This window comes from Myotis brandtii, unplaced genomic scaffold, assembly GCF_000412655.1.
Source record: "Myotis brandtii unplaced genomic scaffold, ASM41265v1 scaffold382, whole genome shotgun sequence".
Taxonomy (NCBI): domain Eukaryota; kingdom Metazoa; phylum Chordata; class Mammalia; order Chiroptera; family Vespertilionidae; genus Myotis; species Myotis brandtii.
This window is the reverse complement of record NW_005364671.1, coordinates 1,190,606-1,206,990: the sequence shown is the minus strand read 5'-3', so window position 1 is coordinate 1,206,990 and position 16,385 is coordinate 1,190,606. Positions and strand designations below refer to the sequence as shown.

Genomic DNA, 16,385 nt, shown 5'->3' with positions numbered 1-16,385 from the left:
CTTGGCCTCCTCCACCATTGGGGCAACCAAGCTTCCTGCTTGCTCCAGCTTTGTGGCTGCCAGCAGCCATCTTGGCTGGCTAGCTCGGATTGGCTGGTGGGCGTGGCTTAAGGCATAGCGAAGGTACAGTCAATTTGCATGCTTGTCTTTTATTAGTGTAGATTATTTGCTTATCTCATTCTTATTTGCTTATGTGCATCTTATTTACTTATGTGTTTATCATTTGTCCCCTCCCACTAAAATATGAGTCCCAGGAGGCTTTTTTTTTTGTCAATCCTCACCCAAGGATTTTTCCTCCCATTGATTTTTAGAGAGAGTGGGAGGGAGAGAGTGAGGAGGGGGGGGGAGAGAGAGAGAGAGAGAGAGAGAGAGAGAGAGAGAGACATAGATGTGAGAGAGAAACATCGATTGGTTGTGCCCCAACTGGGACCAGGGATCTAACCTGCAACCCAGGTATGTGCCCTTGACTGGAATTGAACCTGAGACTCTTTGGCCTGAGGGCTGACACTCTACCGCTGAGAAACACTGTCCAGGGCCCAGTGTTGTTCATCACAGTATGACTGGCTTCAGAATAGTGTCTGGCACATAGTAAGTGCTCAGTAAATAATCATTGAATTAATGAATCCTACTCCCATTGTGTGGAAGTTCTTCAAAGGTAGTATGAACCATTCATAGTTAAATTCCTACTGTGTGCTATGCTACAAGCAATATCTAAGGATAAATTTTAAAAAAGTATCAAGGGATACAAGGGTGAATAATATATGGCCCTTTTCTTTAAAGTACTAAGCTCCAGAGAATTTTTTAAATGTGTATCTTTCTTATTTTCAGAAAGGATTTAAAGTAGTTTTCAGTAAAAGTCACATAAATAGAACTGATAAAGATATAAAAAAATATAAACTAGAAGGAAAAAATGGGAATGCCATAAATTTAAAATTTGAATGTTTGAGCTAACATAATTTCCATACTCAAGCATGAATTTTAGTTTGAACTTTCTAGTATTCAAGGCAAATAAACACTGGGTATCTAAACCTTATTATCTGACAAATGAACACATTGCCAGTTGGTCTGAAAAGAATGTTTCTTGATATTAAATTCTAAAAGAAGTTTGTCACAGACTCCTTATATCAGGGACACTTAGAATAATATGATGGATAATATAGTTAATGTTTAGATTATTATTCCCTATGCAATCATTTTTTAAATTATATCCTTGCTATAAAGACATAATATTAGGATTCGGCCGGAGAACTTGTCCTCCCTGTTGTGGCCTCGCCTGATACCAGGCTCACTCCAGTACCAGCCTTCAGGAAACCAAGTGAATTCCTCCGTCTCCTAGCAACCAGGGACAGGCTGGGGACTGAGGGAGCAGCTGCGCAGTCCAAAGCGCTCTGGTGCTAGCCAGCACCCACGAGCCTGGCCCAATGGGGAGCCGAAAACCAGAGCTTTTAAGATTAAGCAGGAAATGGCCGAGGAGGTCTTGTTTTTGCTTCTCCATAAGGAAGTGGTATCATGCGTGTACTGTCCACGGGGCTGAAAGGAGATGGGGGTGTGGAAAATGGATGCTAAGTTGGAAAACAGAGGGTTTGGAGTGGACAAGGATTGATGGGGTTACAACAGATATAGCAAGGTTCAAGGATGCGTTAGATATCATGAAATTCATTTGTAAAGATTTCTGGACTACAGTATTCAAGAAACAAATCGACAGTCTATGGACAAATCATCAGGGCATCTATGTACTTCAGGACAACAAAATTCGTCTGCTTACTCAGATGTCTGCAGGAAAACAACTTAGAACACACATGTAAGTATTTAACATTTACATGTGGCTTAATCAGAGGTGGCTTATCAAACTTGGGCATTAAAAAGTATTGTACACAGCTGAAGTGTCTTCAATGCCTGCTTGTGAAGATACAGAAGTTATAGAACATATTGAAAAGTAAGGCTTCACCATGGTAAAGAGTTAAATTATTTGTGCAGGAAGTATTTCAGGTAGCAATGATTTCATTACATTGTTGGACATTTGTATTGATATAAGCTATTTGCTAACTTGTATAATGAAGATGTACTCTTAAGCAGGAGTAAGGTTGTATTTTAGCAATTTAACAAGACCAAGTTAAAGCACATAAAGAAACATTCTACCGTAACATACATTTTACTGAAACTATTCAGAATGGAAAAAAAAACCAGATTTCAAATTAATAAACACCAAGATGTAAGATCCTTATTTTAAAATTTTTTTATTTGAGTGATGTGTATTTAAGCACAGATGGAGAAACAACACTCAGGGTTTGATAAATTAGCATAAAGAAAAGTATGCCCAAGTCAGAATCATCTGTGTAAGAATGAACAAATTTTTATTGTTATATAAATTTGTTTTGGTTATTTAAACAGCTTACAGCAAAAAAGATATGATATTAAAACATAACAATATTAATCTACTGTGGCTTAGATATATTTTCTAACAGAGTCACTTATTGCTTACAAATATTTTTCTCCATTCTGTGTGTTGCCTTTTTACTCTTTATTTCCTTTGCTATGCAGAAACTTTTTTATATAGTCCCACTTGTCTATTTTTGCTGTTGGTGTCATATTCATGAGACTACTGCCAAGACTGTCACAAAACTTTTTACCTGTTTTCTTCTAGGAGTTTTGCAGTTTCAGAGGACTTTTTTTTTTTTTTTGTATATTGATTCTTGCATTCATTCTTGTTAAACTCACTTAATTGTTCTAGTTTAATTCCACAGATTTTTTTACATTGATGGGCATATTCTCTGTGTATTTTAGACCATTTGAACTACTATCATAAAATACCAAGAACTGGGTGGCTTATAAACAACAGAAATTTATTTCTCACAGTTCTGGTGGGTGAAAATCTGAGGTTAGGGTACCTGCATGGTCAAGTTTTGTGTCTGGAGAAATCCTTCTTCTTGCTTATGGCTGTGCCTCACATGGTTGGAAGGGGCTAGGGAGCTCTGTGGGATCGTTTTCATAAGAGTGCTATTCCCATTTGTGAGGGCTCCACTCTCAGGACCCATGTACCTCCGAAGGCCCTACCTTCTAATACTCATTGACTACCAATACCACACTGGGCATTAGGATTTCAACATATGAATGGGGGGGCGGGGGGCACAAAAGCATTCAGACTATTACTCTGAGAATATAAACATTTATTTCTTATTTTTTAATCAAGATGCCTTCTATTTCTTTTTCATGCCCGGTTGCACTCTTTAGAACCATCAGTATATTGTTGAATAGAAGTTGTGAGAATGGAAGTCCCTGTATTGCTCCTGATTTTAAAAAGAAAGCATTCAGTCTTTTATCATTAAGTCTGATTACTTTTTTAAAATGGCTTTTATCAGGTTGAGGAACCTGATAACTAGGATAGTTGCCCTTCTATCGTAGTTTGCTGAGATTTGTTTTTTGTGCCCTTTTTTTTTTCCAAATCAGGAATAGATGTTGGATCTTATCAAATTGTTTCCCATCTATTGACATAGATCCATGTTGATTATGTGGATTTTCTTTCCAAACTTGTTATATGGTATATTTCTTTATTGGTTTTAAAATGCTAAACCAACCCTATATTCTTGGGATAAACTGCACTTGGTCATGATATATTATTCTTTTAATATAATGTATTTATTTGCTAAAATATTGTTTAGAATTTTTGCATCTATGTTCATGATGCATAACATAGATGCATTTTGCATGTATGTTCAATTTATAATTTCTTCTCTTTCTCTCTCTTGCTCTGGCTCTTGTTCTTGTTTGGTTTTGGTATCAAGGTAAAGCTGGTCTCATAGAATGAATTGAAAGTGTTCTCTTGTATTTAAATTTTTGGAGGCATTTGTGTAGAATTAGTACTATTTTAATACTATTTTATTTAATGCTAATCATTAAACGTTTAGTAGAATTTACCAGTGAAGCCACCTAGGCATAGAGTTGTCTTTGTACATAGAATTTTAACTACAATTTTAATTTCTTTCATCCATATGTGTCTATTTATGTTATCTATTTCTTCTTGAATAAGCTTGGATATTAATGTCTTTTGAGGAATTTTTCCATTTCATGTAAGTTGTTAAATTTGTTAGTATAAAATTGTTCATAAAAATTGCCTTGCTATTCTTTTACTATTTGTAGAATCTATAATAATGTCACCTCTCTAATTTCTGATATTTGTAATTGTGCCCATTTTTTTAAGGAGAATTTTTACCACTTTTATGAGGAAACTCAATAGTGTATACTTAGTCCAGGTTGGTGGCCAGTTCTTTGCCTTTTTCAGCTTGGCAATGTGAACCACCGACTTTGGACCCAGGATGTTGCCTAGCAGATCTCATCATATCTGTCATTGTAATTGGTCCAGTTAGCTTCCACCAGCTTAGCCAGAGCAGCTCTGTCTTCCGAGTTCATCTGTGTGAAGGTGACGGTGGTGCAGGTCTTCCTGTGGACTGGAGACCCCAGCCTGGCCTTCCCCTGGATAATGCAGTAGGGAAATCCCATCTTACAGCACAGAGCAGACAGGAAGACAAGCAGCTTGATGGGATCCACATCACGTGCAGTCACTACCAGCTCCCTTTTCTTATTCTTTACTAAGGTAGGTGGCCTCTTGGTGGGGATATTCCCTTTGCCAGCAGCTTTAGTCTCAGCCTAGGTAGGCCAACAATCTCTGCTACTTCTCTTGCTTTGTCTCTGTCTGTACTTGTGGGCCAGATGCATTTGTGTAGAATTAGTACTATTTTAATACTATTTTAATTTAATGCTAATCATTAAACGTTTAGTAGAATTTTCTTATTCTTTACTAAGGTAGGTGGCCTTTTGGTGGGGATATTCCCTTTGCCAGCAGCTTTATTCTCAGCCTAGGTAGGCTAACAATCTGCTACTTCTCTTGCTTTGTCTGCTGTCTGTACTTGTGGGCCAGATTAAGCAGTTAAGTAGCTGTTTGGCAGACCAAGGCCTGGGAGAACTGGTTAATCACAGGAGGCGCCTTCAGGCGTTTATAGAAAATAGCCCTTTGCCCCTGCAGCCAAGTGCAGCAGGGCCATTTGCCAAAGCAAGTGAGGTCCCCTTTGGGCTGGATGTCTTGTCCAATGCCAAAATTCTTGGGCCTTTTCTCAAACAGAATTTACCACCTTTTTAGCTTTCTGCTTCACAACAGTAGGGGCAAATGCCACCTTCTTCCCCTTAGGCTTCTTTCCTTTTGGCATCTTGGGCAGTGGGAGGAGAGACCATTTTTCTTTTTATTGATCAGTCTAGCTAAAAGATTTCAATTTTATAGATCTCAAACAACGAGCTTTTGGTTTTGCTGACTTTCTCTATTATTTTTGTTTTCTATTTCACTTGTTATCACTTTAGTTTTTAGGTGTGTTTTTTCTCTTCTGTTTATTTTGGCCTTGATTTACTCTATTTATTCTAGTTTTTAAGATTATTCACACATTTTTTCTAATACTGCAGTTTTTTTTGGTATAGTTTTTTTTCCCCCCTGAGTACTGCTTTGGTGGCTGTTATGCCCAGATTTCAGGATCCCCAAGAAACCACATCAGGGAGCCAGCCAGTCCGATGCAAAAGCATAAGAGTCTTTATTCGAGCTAGCTCGGCTCCCCCACCTTGCCGACGCAGCGACAGGAAGCAGAGAGAGAGAGAACTCTGTGTGGAGAGGGGTTTTATAGGGGGTTGGAGTAAGGGGAGGAGAAAGGGCTGTGGCCTTGCCGATTGGCCAGGCGCAAGTCGGTGTCTTGTTCCTGGGTGTGGCTAGCAGAGGCTTAGACTTCCGGGAAGAAGCTCCTTGCCAAGCACGGGCAAGATGGAGGGCGTAGCCCTTACCCTGGGGCAAGATGGAGGGCCTAGCCCTTACCCTGGGGCAAGATGGAGGGCGTAGCCCTCGCCCTTTCAGTGGCATCCCATAAATTCTGGTGTGTTGTGTTTTCATTTTATTTGGGTTGAGTGTCAATTAGATTCATGTGCCCTTCAGATCATCTCCATCCCAGTTAAGCCTAAAGGAGAAAGAACATGGAGAAAGGTTCTTGGAAGCTTTTTATGACATCACTTCTACTCAAATTCCATTGGTTAGAACTCAGTCACATGGCTTCACCTAATGGTATGGGAAGCTGGGACATGTAGTCTAGCTTTTTGCCTGGAAAGAAGAGGAAAATGTATTTGGACAAACAGCCAGCAATCTCTTTCTATTTTCTGGAAGAGCTTGTATAAGATAAGAAATACTTGAATCATGGGTATACAGTAGAAATTGTAAAGTTATTGGGGCCTGCTTTTTTTCTTTGGGGGAAATTTGTAACTGCTGATTCAATTTAATGGATACATGTTCGTTTAGGTTTTCTATTACTTCTTGAGTCACTTTTTGTAAGTCATTTTTTAGGTATATATAATTTAGTATAAGCTTTAAGATATTAGCATAAATTTGTTAAAAGCATTTTCTTATTTTAATCTCTGCTATAACTATGTCCATTTTTCATTTTTAATATTGTTTGCTTATGCCTTCTTTTAATTTGGTTAATCTTAGTGGAGATTTGTCATTTTATTAGTCTTGACCAAAAATCTTAATTTGTATTTCATTAATTTCTGTTCTTTAATTCCTTCCTCTACCTCATTTGGGCTTATTTTGCTTGCTAGTCCTTTTCAACTTATAATTTGAATGGCAAGCTCATTATTTTTCAGATTTCTTTTCTAATATATGTATTTAGGGTCATACATTTCCCTTGAATTTGTTTCCAGCATTGTTGCTGCAAGTATTTATACAGAGTGCTTTCATTATTAATTAGTTCTATGCATTTCCATTGATTTCTTCTTTAATTCATGAGTTATTTACATGTGATTATAAATATTCACAAATATGGAAGCTATAAATCTTTTACAAGAAAATCTTTATGATCTAGGTTAGGCAAAGAGTTCTCAGATAGGACCCCATAGTACAATCCATAGAAGAAAAAAGTTGACAAATTGGAAGTGAACAAAATTTAAACGTTTTGCTCTGTGAAAGACACTGTTAAGAAAATTGGAAAGACAAGCCACAGACTGGGAGAAAATATCTCCAAATCACATATCTGACCAAGGACTTGTATCCAGGATGTATGAAGAATTCTAAAAAATTAGCAAAGATTTAAACACATACTTCACTAAAGAAGCTATACAGATGGTAAATAAGCACATGGCAAGATGCTCAACCTCATTATTCACTAAGGAAATGAAAATAATTAAAACCACAATGAAATGCCACTGCACATGTATTAGAATGGCTAAAATAAAACTGACAATATGAAGTGGTGGTGATGATCCAGAGAAACAGGAACTATTATATATTGCTGGTGGTAAAGCAAGACAGTACAGCCACTCCGGAAAGCAGTTTGGACAGTTTCTCATACTTGTAAATACTTGTACTTGCTACCCGACATTACTGAAATAAAAACTCATATTTAAACAAATACCTAATGAAAGTACATAGTAGCTCTAGCCCTACCTGGTTTGGCTCAGTGGATAGAGGGTCAGCCTGTGGACTTAAGGATCCCAAGTTCGATTCCGGTCAAGGGCATGTACCTTGGTTACGGGCACATCCCCAGTAGGGGTGTGCAGGAGGCAGCTGATCGATGTTTCTCTCTCATCGATGTTTCTAACTCTCTATCCCTCTCCCTTCTTCTCTGTAAAAAAAAAATAAATAAATATATATATATTGAAAGTATATAGTAGCTCTATTTCTAACAACTCCAAACTGGAAACAACCAAACTTCTCTCAGCTGGAGAATAAACAAACTGTTGTACATCTATAAAATTGAATGCTACTTAGCAATAAAAAGATACGAACTATTGATACATGCAATAACACGGATGAATCTTAACTGCATTGTGCTAAGTGAACAGAGCCAGACTCAAAAGGCCACATGTTGTATGATACCATTTATATGAAATTGTGGAAAGACAACAGTATAAGGTTGGAAAATATGGACGGAAAATACTCAGTGGTCGATAGCAATTAGTGCTTGGCTGCTTACAGGCAGTGCGAGGAAATTTTCAGGGGGTGATGGAAGTGTTCTGTAAGTTGATTGTGGTGGTGATTAAACACTCTTTGCATTTGTTAAAACTTATAAAACTGCAAACACATGCAAATTTACTGTTTGCGAATTTAAATTTTTTTAAAGTAAAAATCTTAGGTCATATCTCTGAACACTGCTTCTCTGCTACTTCTCTATTCTCTCTTTTGGAACCCAGATTAGCTTTATGTTTGTTACATACTCTTAATATTTTCCAAGTATTATAATTTATTTACCATATTTTTATTTCTGTATACAATTGGACAAATCACTTCGTACTATTTTTATTTCATTAATTGTATTCAAGGAAGAGTTTACTCCATCTTAACATTTTTGAATTTTTTATTTCCGAGATTCCTCCTTTGTCCATTTTTAGTCTTTTATTGGTGGCTGAGGAATCCCTTCTCTAAAAGATTTTGGTAATATCTCCATTCACTGTGCCAGAGGATGGTTTAGTCTTGTCTCAGTGATGTTCTTTGCTTCTTCTAGCTAACTCTTGCTTCCAGATCTCACGCAGTGCCTAGCATGCCTATGGTTTTAGCCTCCACTTATTTCTCTGTTGCTTTCCTTCTTTTGTTCATAGATATCATTATCTGATATTTGAGTATAACTATATCTTGAAATTTTTTTAAATATGGTTTTATCTATCTTGCTTTTATCATTTAATACTATCTGACATTTTATACCACTATGTCAGTAATTCTCAACTGGGAACAATTTTGCCTACCCCTCAGAGTATATTTGTTAATGTCTGGAGACATCTTTGATACAATACACCCGACCGTCCCTACAACAAATTATCTTGTTCAAAAGATGAATAATATTGAGTTTAAGAAACCCCGCGCTAAATAATTAAAGAACATTTTATTTTATAACATAATTTAATTGATTTCCTAACATGGGGCATTTAGAGGGCTTTTTAAAATTATTAGTATCATTTTGATATATAGCCTTATATAATTTTCTTGGTACCATTAATTCTCAAATATAGATATATATGAACCCCAGGAAAATAAGATTTCTGAAGCTGGAAATTAAGGAAAAAACTAAGATTCTTGGAAGCTGGAAATTACTTAGGAAGCAATTAAAATATGGGAGCAAGTCTTTATCATGTCATATCCCTAATTTGAAGGGCCTAGTGGAACTTAGAATATGCTTACACATAAAGATCTTCTGTTAGTTTTATAATTTTAAACCCTTTTATTCTCAAATAATATATTCCTAGGTTGTTTTAAGGCCCTTCAAATTCTATACAGCCTTCTGTGAAAGTTTCTACAGCTCTCTTTTTGCTTAAGTAGCAGATTTAAGAATCTTAATGAATACTTGATCAATCTGACTATAATTACCTTTCTTTATTCCTATTTCTTTTGAATACAAAAACTAGTATTAAGATTATTGGTAATAAGATAAAAAACAAAACCAGAAAACAGAGGACCGACTTTAATTTGCTACCTAACCTTAGTCAGTTACTTCTCTTACCTGGGCCTCAATTTTAAATATATATATTTATAATTGATTTCAGAGAAGAAGGAAGAGGGAATGAGAGATAGAAACATCAATGATGAGAGAGAATCATTGATTGGCTGCCTCCTGCATGGCCCCTACTGGGGATCAAGCCTGTAACCCAGGAATGTGCCCTTGACCAGAGTTGAACCTGGACTCTTCAGTCTGCAGGCCAATGCTCTACTCACTGAGCCAAACCAGTTAGGACTACCTGGGCCTCAATTTTAATGAAGGAGTTATACCTATAAGTCCTATAACCTTTTTCAATTATAAACCTTTGATATGTTATTATTTTATATTGCTTTTATTTAGGGTTGGCTATGATATTTTACTGTTTGTGAGATAAAGTATGGATAAAATGTTTTAAAATTCCTAAGATCTTCATAAATTCCTTATACTTATTCTTTATTATCCTCATCTAACTTCTTGTAGTGATTGATAATCAAAATCTTTAAATGAAGTATCTTATTTTGGAAGACTGCAAAGAATGACACCAGAAAAATAAAAATTCTCAGCTGGGTTGGGAAGGGAGAAAACTAGATCAGAAAAAAAGGAGATGACAGCCATACAAAAACAAACAAAACCAAGGAAATCCTGGCAGGGTCAGAGTTATGCACACTGGGCCCTAATCAGCATGACTAGGATCATAAAATTTATGAGAATTGCACAGGAGCACAATCCAGTTCTCCCAACTTTCTAGTTAATGTCTTAACACTATACTATATAGTATCATTTGAAATGTATTATTTAATTTTACCTAGAGATTGAAGATACATGCATGAAATATTCTTTTATAATTTATTTGTATAGGTTTTTCTAATCACTTAACCTATTTTCTGGCTGCTTCTGCTGTTGCTTTTGGAATTGGTTTCTTTGCTTTGGCATCAGCTTTGTGGTTCCTGATTTGCAAACGAAGGTAAGGTTTATCAGAATATTTTACTTTTTTTTTCTTTTATAAATCCAATGAAAGAGTTTTTCAAATGGTATTAAATTTAAATAACAAAAATAGTGTTGGTTCTGTAATTTGAGATTTGGTTATCGACCCTTTGATTGGGAAGGAAAGCTTTACATGTTTACAGTAGCCTGAAGGAAGAAGTTTTAGTAGTATGATTGTCCAAATAGTATAATAGCAATCTGCATGCATTAAAATTTTAAGAAATAATGAGATCTATTGTATTTTCTAGAAGACATATGTTTGAATTATAGTATAAGGCCAGAAATTTAAAATTGCTTTCACTACTAATAGAGGTTAAAAACATAACTGACAGGAAGACTCCCTTTCTTCAGAAGATACTTAAGAAAAGATCTGTAGTCTTTTCCCAGACACAGAAAAAAAGATACTTAACACCTCAGTGCCTTTTAACCTAAAATTTGATGTTTTCTTCTTTTATTGAATTTATTGGGTGACATTGGTTAATAAAATTATATAGGTTTCAGGTGTACAGTTCTATAATACATCATCTGTTTATTGTATTCTGTGTTCACCACCTCAAGTCAAGTCTCCTTCCATCACCATTTATGACTCCTTTACCCTCTCCTACCTCTCCCCACGCTGCTGTCTCTCTGGTAATCACCATACTGTTGTCGGGGTCTATGAGTTGTTTGTGGGTTTTTTTGTTTGTTTGTTTGGTTGGTTTTGCTTAATCCCTCCAACTTTTTCACCCAACCTCCCAACCCCCTCCCCTCTGACAGCTGTCAGTCTGTTCTCTGTATCTATGAGTCTGTTTCTATTTTGTTTGTTAGTTTACATAAGTGAGATCGTATGGTACTTGTCTTTCTCTGACTGGCTTATTTCACTTAGCATAATACTCTCCAGGTCCATCCATGCTTTCACAAAGGATAAGATCCGCCCCCCCGCCCCCGCCACCTTTTTCTTTATGACTGAGTAGTATTTCATTTTGTAAATGTGCCATACCTTTTTTATTCACTCATGTACTAATGAGCACTTAGGCTGTTTCCAAATCTTGGCTATTGTAAATAATGCTGCACTGAACATAGGGGTACATACATTTTTTTCAAATTAGTGTTTCGGGTTCTTTGGGTATATTCCCAGAAGTAAAATTGCTGGGTCATAAGGCAGTTCCATTTTTAATTTTTTTTTGGGGGGGGTAACTCTATACTGCTTTTTGACCTTTCATCTCATTGTACACATGAAGTAATTACTAAAATTCTGTGGCACACCAAAAAATATATTTTTTGCCAATCTGACAAAAAATAGGTATAATTTGGATTCATTCACACTAGACAGCTATTGCATTGGCTGTTGTCATTTTTTTTTATTTGACAATATAAGGGAAAATAGGTCAGTGCTCCTGACTAAATAGTCAGCTATCAGCATGTTTTAAAAATTCTTGCAGCACACCAGTGTGATGCAGCATACTGGTTGAAAATTGCTGTACTAGTCAACAATAAAAAAAATTTAAATTGAAAAAAGAAAGAAAATCGCTGGGCTAGAATATGGAGGTTTCATTTTACTGTTTGAGATATCAGGATTTAAGCAGGGAATGGCACATATTCATCATAATAATAGCTAACATTGAATGTTTATTACAGACTAAACATGTATGTGCTTTATATGTTATCCCATTTAGACTTCATAATAGTGTTCTCATATTAAAGGTAATAATGTCACCTATAGATGAATTAAACACTTCTTAAAATTTGAGATATAATTCACATACAAAAAAGTACATAGATTTTAAATGTATTATGATGAATTTCAACAAACACATTCCCATGTAACCACAATCCCAGTCAAGATATAGAACTTTTCCATCACCCTATAAAGTTCCCTCATGCTCCTTTCCAGATATTACTCCCTCCTTCTACCCAGAGACAATCATTATTCTAGTTTTTATCATCATAGATTAATTTTGCCTAATCTTGAATTTCATGTAAATGGAATCATATGGACTTTATGCCTGCTTTTTTCACTTAACATATTTTTGAGGTTTATTTATGTTCCTGTATTTTATCTGCAGTTCATTCTTTTTATTGATGACTAGTATCCCATTGTATGAATATATCTGAGTTTGTTTATTTATCCTCTGTCAATGGACATTTGGGTCATTTCAAGTTTTTAGCTGTTAGGAATAAGGCTGCTGTGAACATTCTTGTATAAATATTTTTGTACATGTGCTTTCACTTCTGTTGGGTAAATACCTGAATGGATCACATGATTAACTTTGTAAGAACCTGCCAGTTTTTCAAAGTTGGTGTACACTCCAACTGGCAATGTATGAAAGTTCTGATTTATATTTTTAAAAGATTGTTCTTGCCTGTGAAGCCTGAATTTTAATGATTTTTAATGGAGCAAGAGTGAAAGCAGAGAGACAAGTTAGGGGGCTTTGCATAGTCCAGGTGAGAGATGATAGTGCCTTGACTAATATGGAAGTAGAGGAGAAGGGAAGAAGGTGTTGGATTTGGAATATGTTTTGCAGGTTAAGTTACAGGGCTTGATGAATTACATGAGGTAAGGAAAAATAAGTGAAATGGCCAAATTAATGCTAACACCTAGGTACTGTGAGCAACTGAGCATTTGTTCATGCCATTTACTGGATAAGGAGATGATTAGAGGAGAGAGTAAGCTGAGGGAGTGGTAATAAACTAGGAGTTGTGTTTTGGATGTACTTTTGAAAGCCTATTAGACATCCAAGTGGAAATTTTAAATAGACAGTTGGATTTGACATATATGAATTTCATGAGAGAAGTCAGGTCTGAAGATTTAGGTTCTCTAAAGGCATAGAACTGGATGAGGCTAACCAGGGAGTGGTGTGTGTGTGTGTGTGTGTGTGTGTGTGTGTGTTTTAATTGATTTGAGAGCGATGGAGGAAGAGGGGGCGGGGAGAAAGAGAGAGATCTATCCATTTCTACTACCACTACCTTATCCGAATTTTATCCCCCACATAGACTACTGCAGTAGGAGTTATAAGTGACACCCTACTTTCACTATCACCCTTATTTAACCTTTTCTTCATACTTAAGGCAGACATTGTCCAAATAAAAGTGACCCCGCCCTTGTACCCCATCCTGACTATATTATAAAGGATTTACCATTACTTTTAGGATAAAGACAAAAACGACATGACTTTTACATCCCTACATGGTCTTCCCATGCATATTTCCTAAATTTATCTTCCATTTTCTCTCTTGCTTTCTGTGCTTCTACTACAATGTTCTAATCTGGCCACTAGGACTTTGGACTTGATATTCTCTCTGACTAGAATACTCTTACTTCCACATCTCTCCTCCTGCACCACACTATCTAACAATTACTCTCTTTTCTTCACATGTTAATTTAACTATCCCTTCCTCAGAAAGCCTTCCCTGACCTCTCTAACCAGATTAATTCCCTTCATTATATAGTATGCACACCGTACCAGGTAGCTTTCCTTGATAACACTTTCCATACTTGCAATTTTTTTTATTTTCTTGTGATTATTTTATTGTCTGTCTTCCTTATTAGTGTTTAAGTTCCATGAGAGCAATGACAGTTCTATGAGTGTAGTAACTGTTTATTTTCCTTTGCCACTATATATACAACTCCCAGCACAATGCCTGACACTTAGTAAGTACTCAATAACTGTTAAGTAATTGAATTCAATGACTGAATAAACCTTAAGTGTTAATACCTCGTTAAGTAACATATATAGACTCTAGAATTAATTTGGAAATTCTCTAGAATCTCTGAAAGAAGAAATGGCAATTGACATTATTATTTAAATCATTAAGTTTAAAATGACTGTTAGAAACTACATTCCCTTATACATAACTGTCTTTGATCATCTGGGGTTTTATTTGCTGCCTTATTATTTTAAACCCTCTCTCAAAATTGTTTGTGGTTGTATGGATAGAGAGCACAGGTACTTTTCTTTTGTAAGTCATCAGTTTCAATTTCGTTTCCTCCCATTTACTTTTGTCAGAGACATTATTCAATATAAAATTGACCATTGAGTTTTATTTCACTTATTTCCTTTGTCATTAAAGACAAACTTATGAAAAGACTAATTAACATTAAAACCAATCAATTATCTCTCAACCAGGAAGAAGGATATAAAAAACTCATGGTTACATATGATTTCACTCATATATGGAAACTAAAGAACAAAATAAACAAACAAAATAGAAACAGACTCCTAGATACGGAGAACAGACTGACAGTTGACAGAGGGGAGGGGGTTTGGGGACTGGGTGAAAAGGTGAAGGGATTAATACAAATTGGTAGTTACAGAATAGTCACGGAGATGTAAATTACAGGATAGGGGATATAAACAATAATATTGTAATAACTGTGTATGGAGCAGGTGGATACTTAAAATATTGGGGGTAGGGATGGGGGAGGGCCACTCTGTAAAGTACATGGTTTTCTAAGCACTATACTGCACATCTGAGACCAATACAGAATAACACAATAATATTGAATGTAAACTGTAATTGAAAAAAATTTTAAATTTAGAAAAACTCATGGTTGATTTTCAAACTATAAATATTAACTCTGCATAAGAAGGGGTTTAATTTACATTCTAAGAATAAAATAGTTATAGTGAAATCAGTAACATATCAGAAGCAAATATATAAATTGATTTTTGCTTTAAAATTTTTTAGTAATATATTTATTCTGAATTTTAAACACTTGTGGTAAAACCATTGGAAACAAAATAATTTTAACTGGTTTATAGTGTAATTCATTTTAAATAACAGTCTCTATAAAATATTTTTCAGAGAAATATTTCAAAATTCCCAGTTTAAAGAAACTGATGAGAGATGCAGCCAAAGACCATCAGAGGTGGAGAGTAAAGCTCATCCTCAGTGTGTTTTTATTTCTCGAAATTTTCATACTGGAATCTTCCAATTACAGGTAGAGTGCAATGTTTTCAAATATTTTTTTGATACCATGTCGTTAGCATTGTTGTCTTTCAGTTTTGAAAGGGTATCTGCAGTTATTTTTCAGTCTGAGGGACAATAACATGAGCTAAATTTAAATACTCAAACTAGTTAGTGTTTACATTATATGACACTGAAAAACTAAATTAAAATGTCTCCTTGCATAGTTGCCTCCCTATATCTCTATATTGTGATTGTTACAGGGTGAAGATAAACGTCTAAGAAAACAAAGCAAAATTGCCAGGCCTATCAGAGGAAAGAGATATGGAGCTAAGAGGATACTCAGATAACCAGATAATCTAACAGAACTAACTAATTAAAATTAAGGATTTATTAAGCCTTCATTATATTAGAAGCTCTGCCCTCCCCTTCACACCCCCCCCCTACATTGAGGATAGTAATATAAACCCTACATTCAAGGTGCTAGCTAGTTAGTAAAGTGTAAAAGGCAGACACATAATTAACTTTTTTAATCTAAATGTCAAAAAAGTGCGACGTAAAACAAGGGAGAGACCAGTAGAAACTTAAAACTGTGATGTAGATAAACAAAACGAATACTTTAGAGGTTTTATAACATTAATAGTAAAATAGCAACAAAATGATAAGATGTCAAAGTTTCATTATACATCTTGAATATTGAACTCAAGTTGAACTTAATGTTTATTCATTTGTTTAACAAACATTTTTTGAGTGCCTTAAATATGGCAACACTGGTTTTGGCACTTAGTCTACATAAACAAATAAGACATGAGTCCAGACCTAGATGATCCCAAAGTTAGTAGAGAAGAAAAACATAAACGAAAAATTAGAACATCCGACTAATAAAAGGGTAATATGCTAATTAGATCAGGAGACCTTCCAGTAGACCTTCCGGACGTCCTTCTGGACAAAGCCACGGTGGTGGGGCCGAGGCACAGGCAGTTAGGGGCGACTAGGCTGGGAGGGGAGGGCAGTTGGGGGTGATCA

General features: G+C 35.6%; 1 protein-coding gene and 2 pseudogenes across 1 annotated transcript in view; 2 read left to right on the top strand and 1 right to left on the bottom strand.

Moving 5' to 3' along the window:
- Positions 1 to 1,462: 1,462 nt before the first annotated feature.
- LOC102239720 lies at positions 1,463 to 1,940 on the top strand (annotated as a pseudogene).
- Positions 1,941 to 4,159: 2,219 nt separating this feature from the next.
- Positions 4,160 to 5,201, bottom strand: LOC102239409 (annotated as a pseudogene).
- Positions 5,202 to 6,075: 874 nt separating this feature from the next.
- The window catches only part of LOC102239106 (chromosome unknown open reading frame, human C1orf185), a 28,837-nt gene continuing 18,527 nt past the window's right edge, over positions 6,076 to 16,385 (top strand). The window contains exons 1-3 of the mRNA XM_005872525.2: positions 6,076 to 6,091; positions 10,347 to 10,452; positions 15,258 to 15,393. Coding sequence (XP_005872587.1) covers positions 6,076 to 6,091; positions 10,347 to 10,452; positions 15,258 to 15,393 — 258 coding nt within the window. The remainder of the gene's footprint in view (positions 6,092 to 10,346; positions 10,453 to 15,257; positions 15,394 to 16,385) is intronic.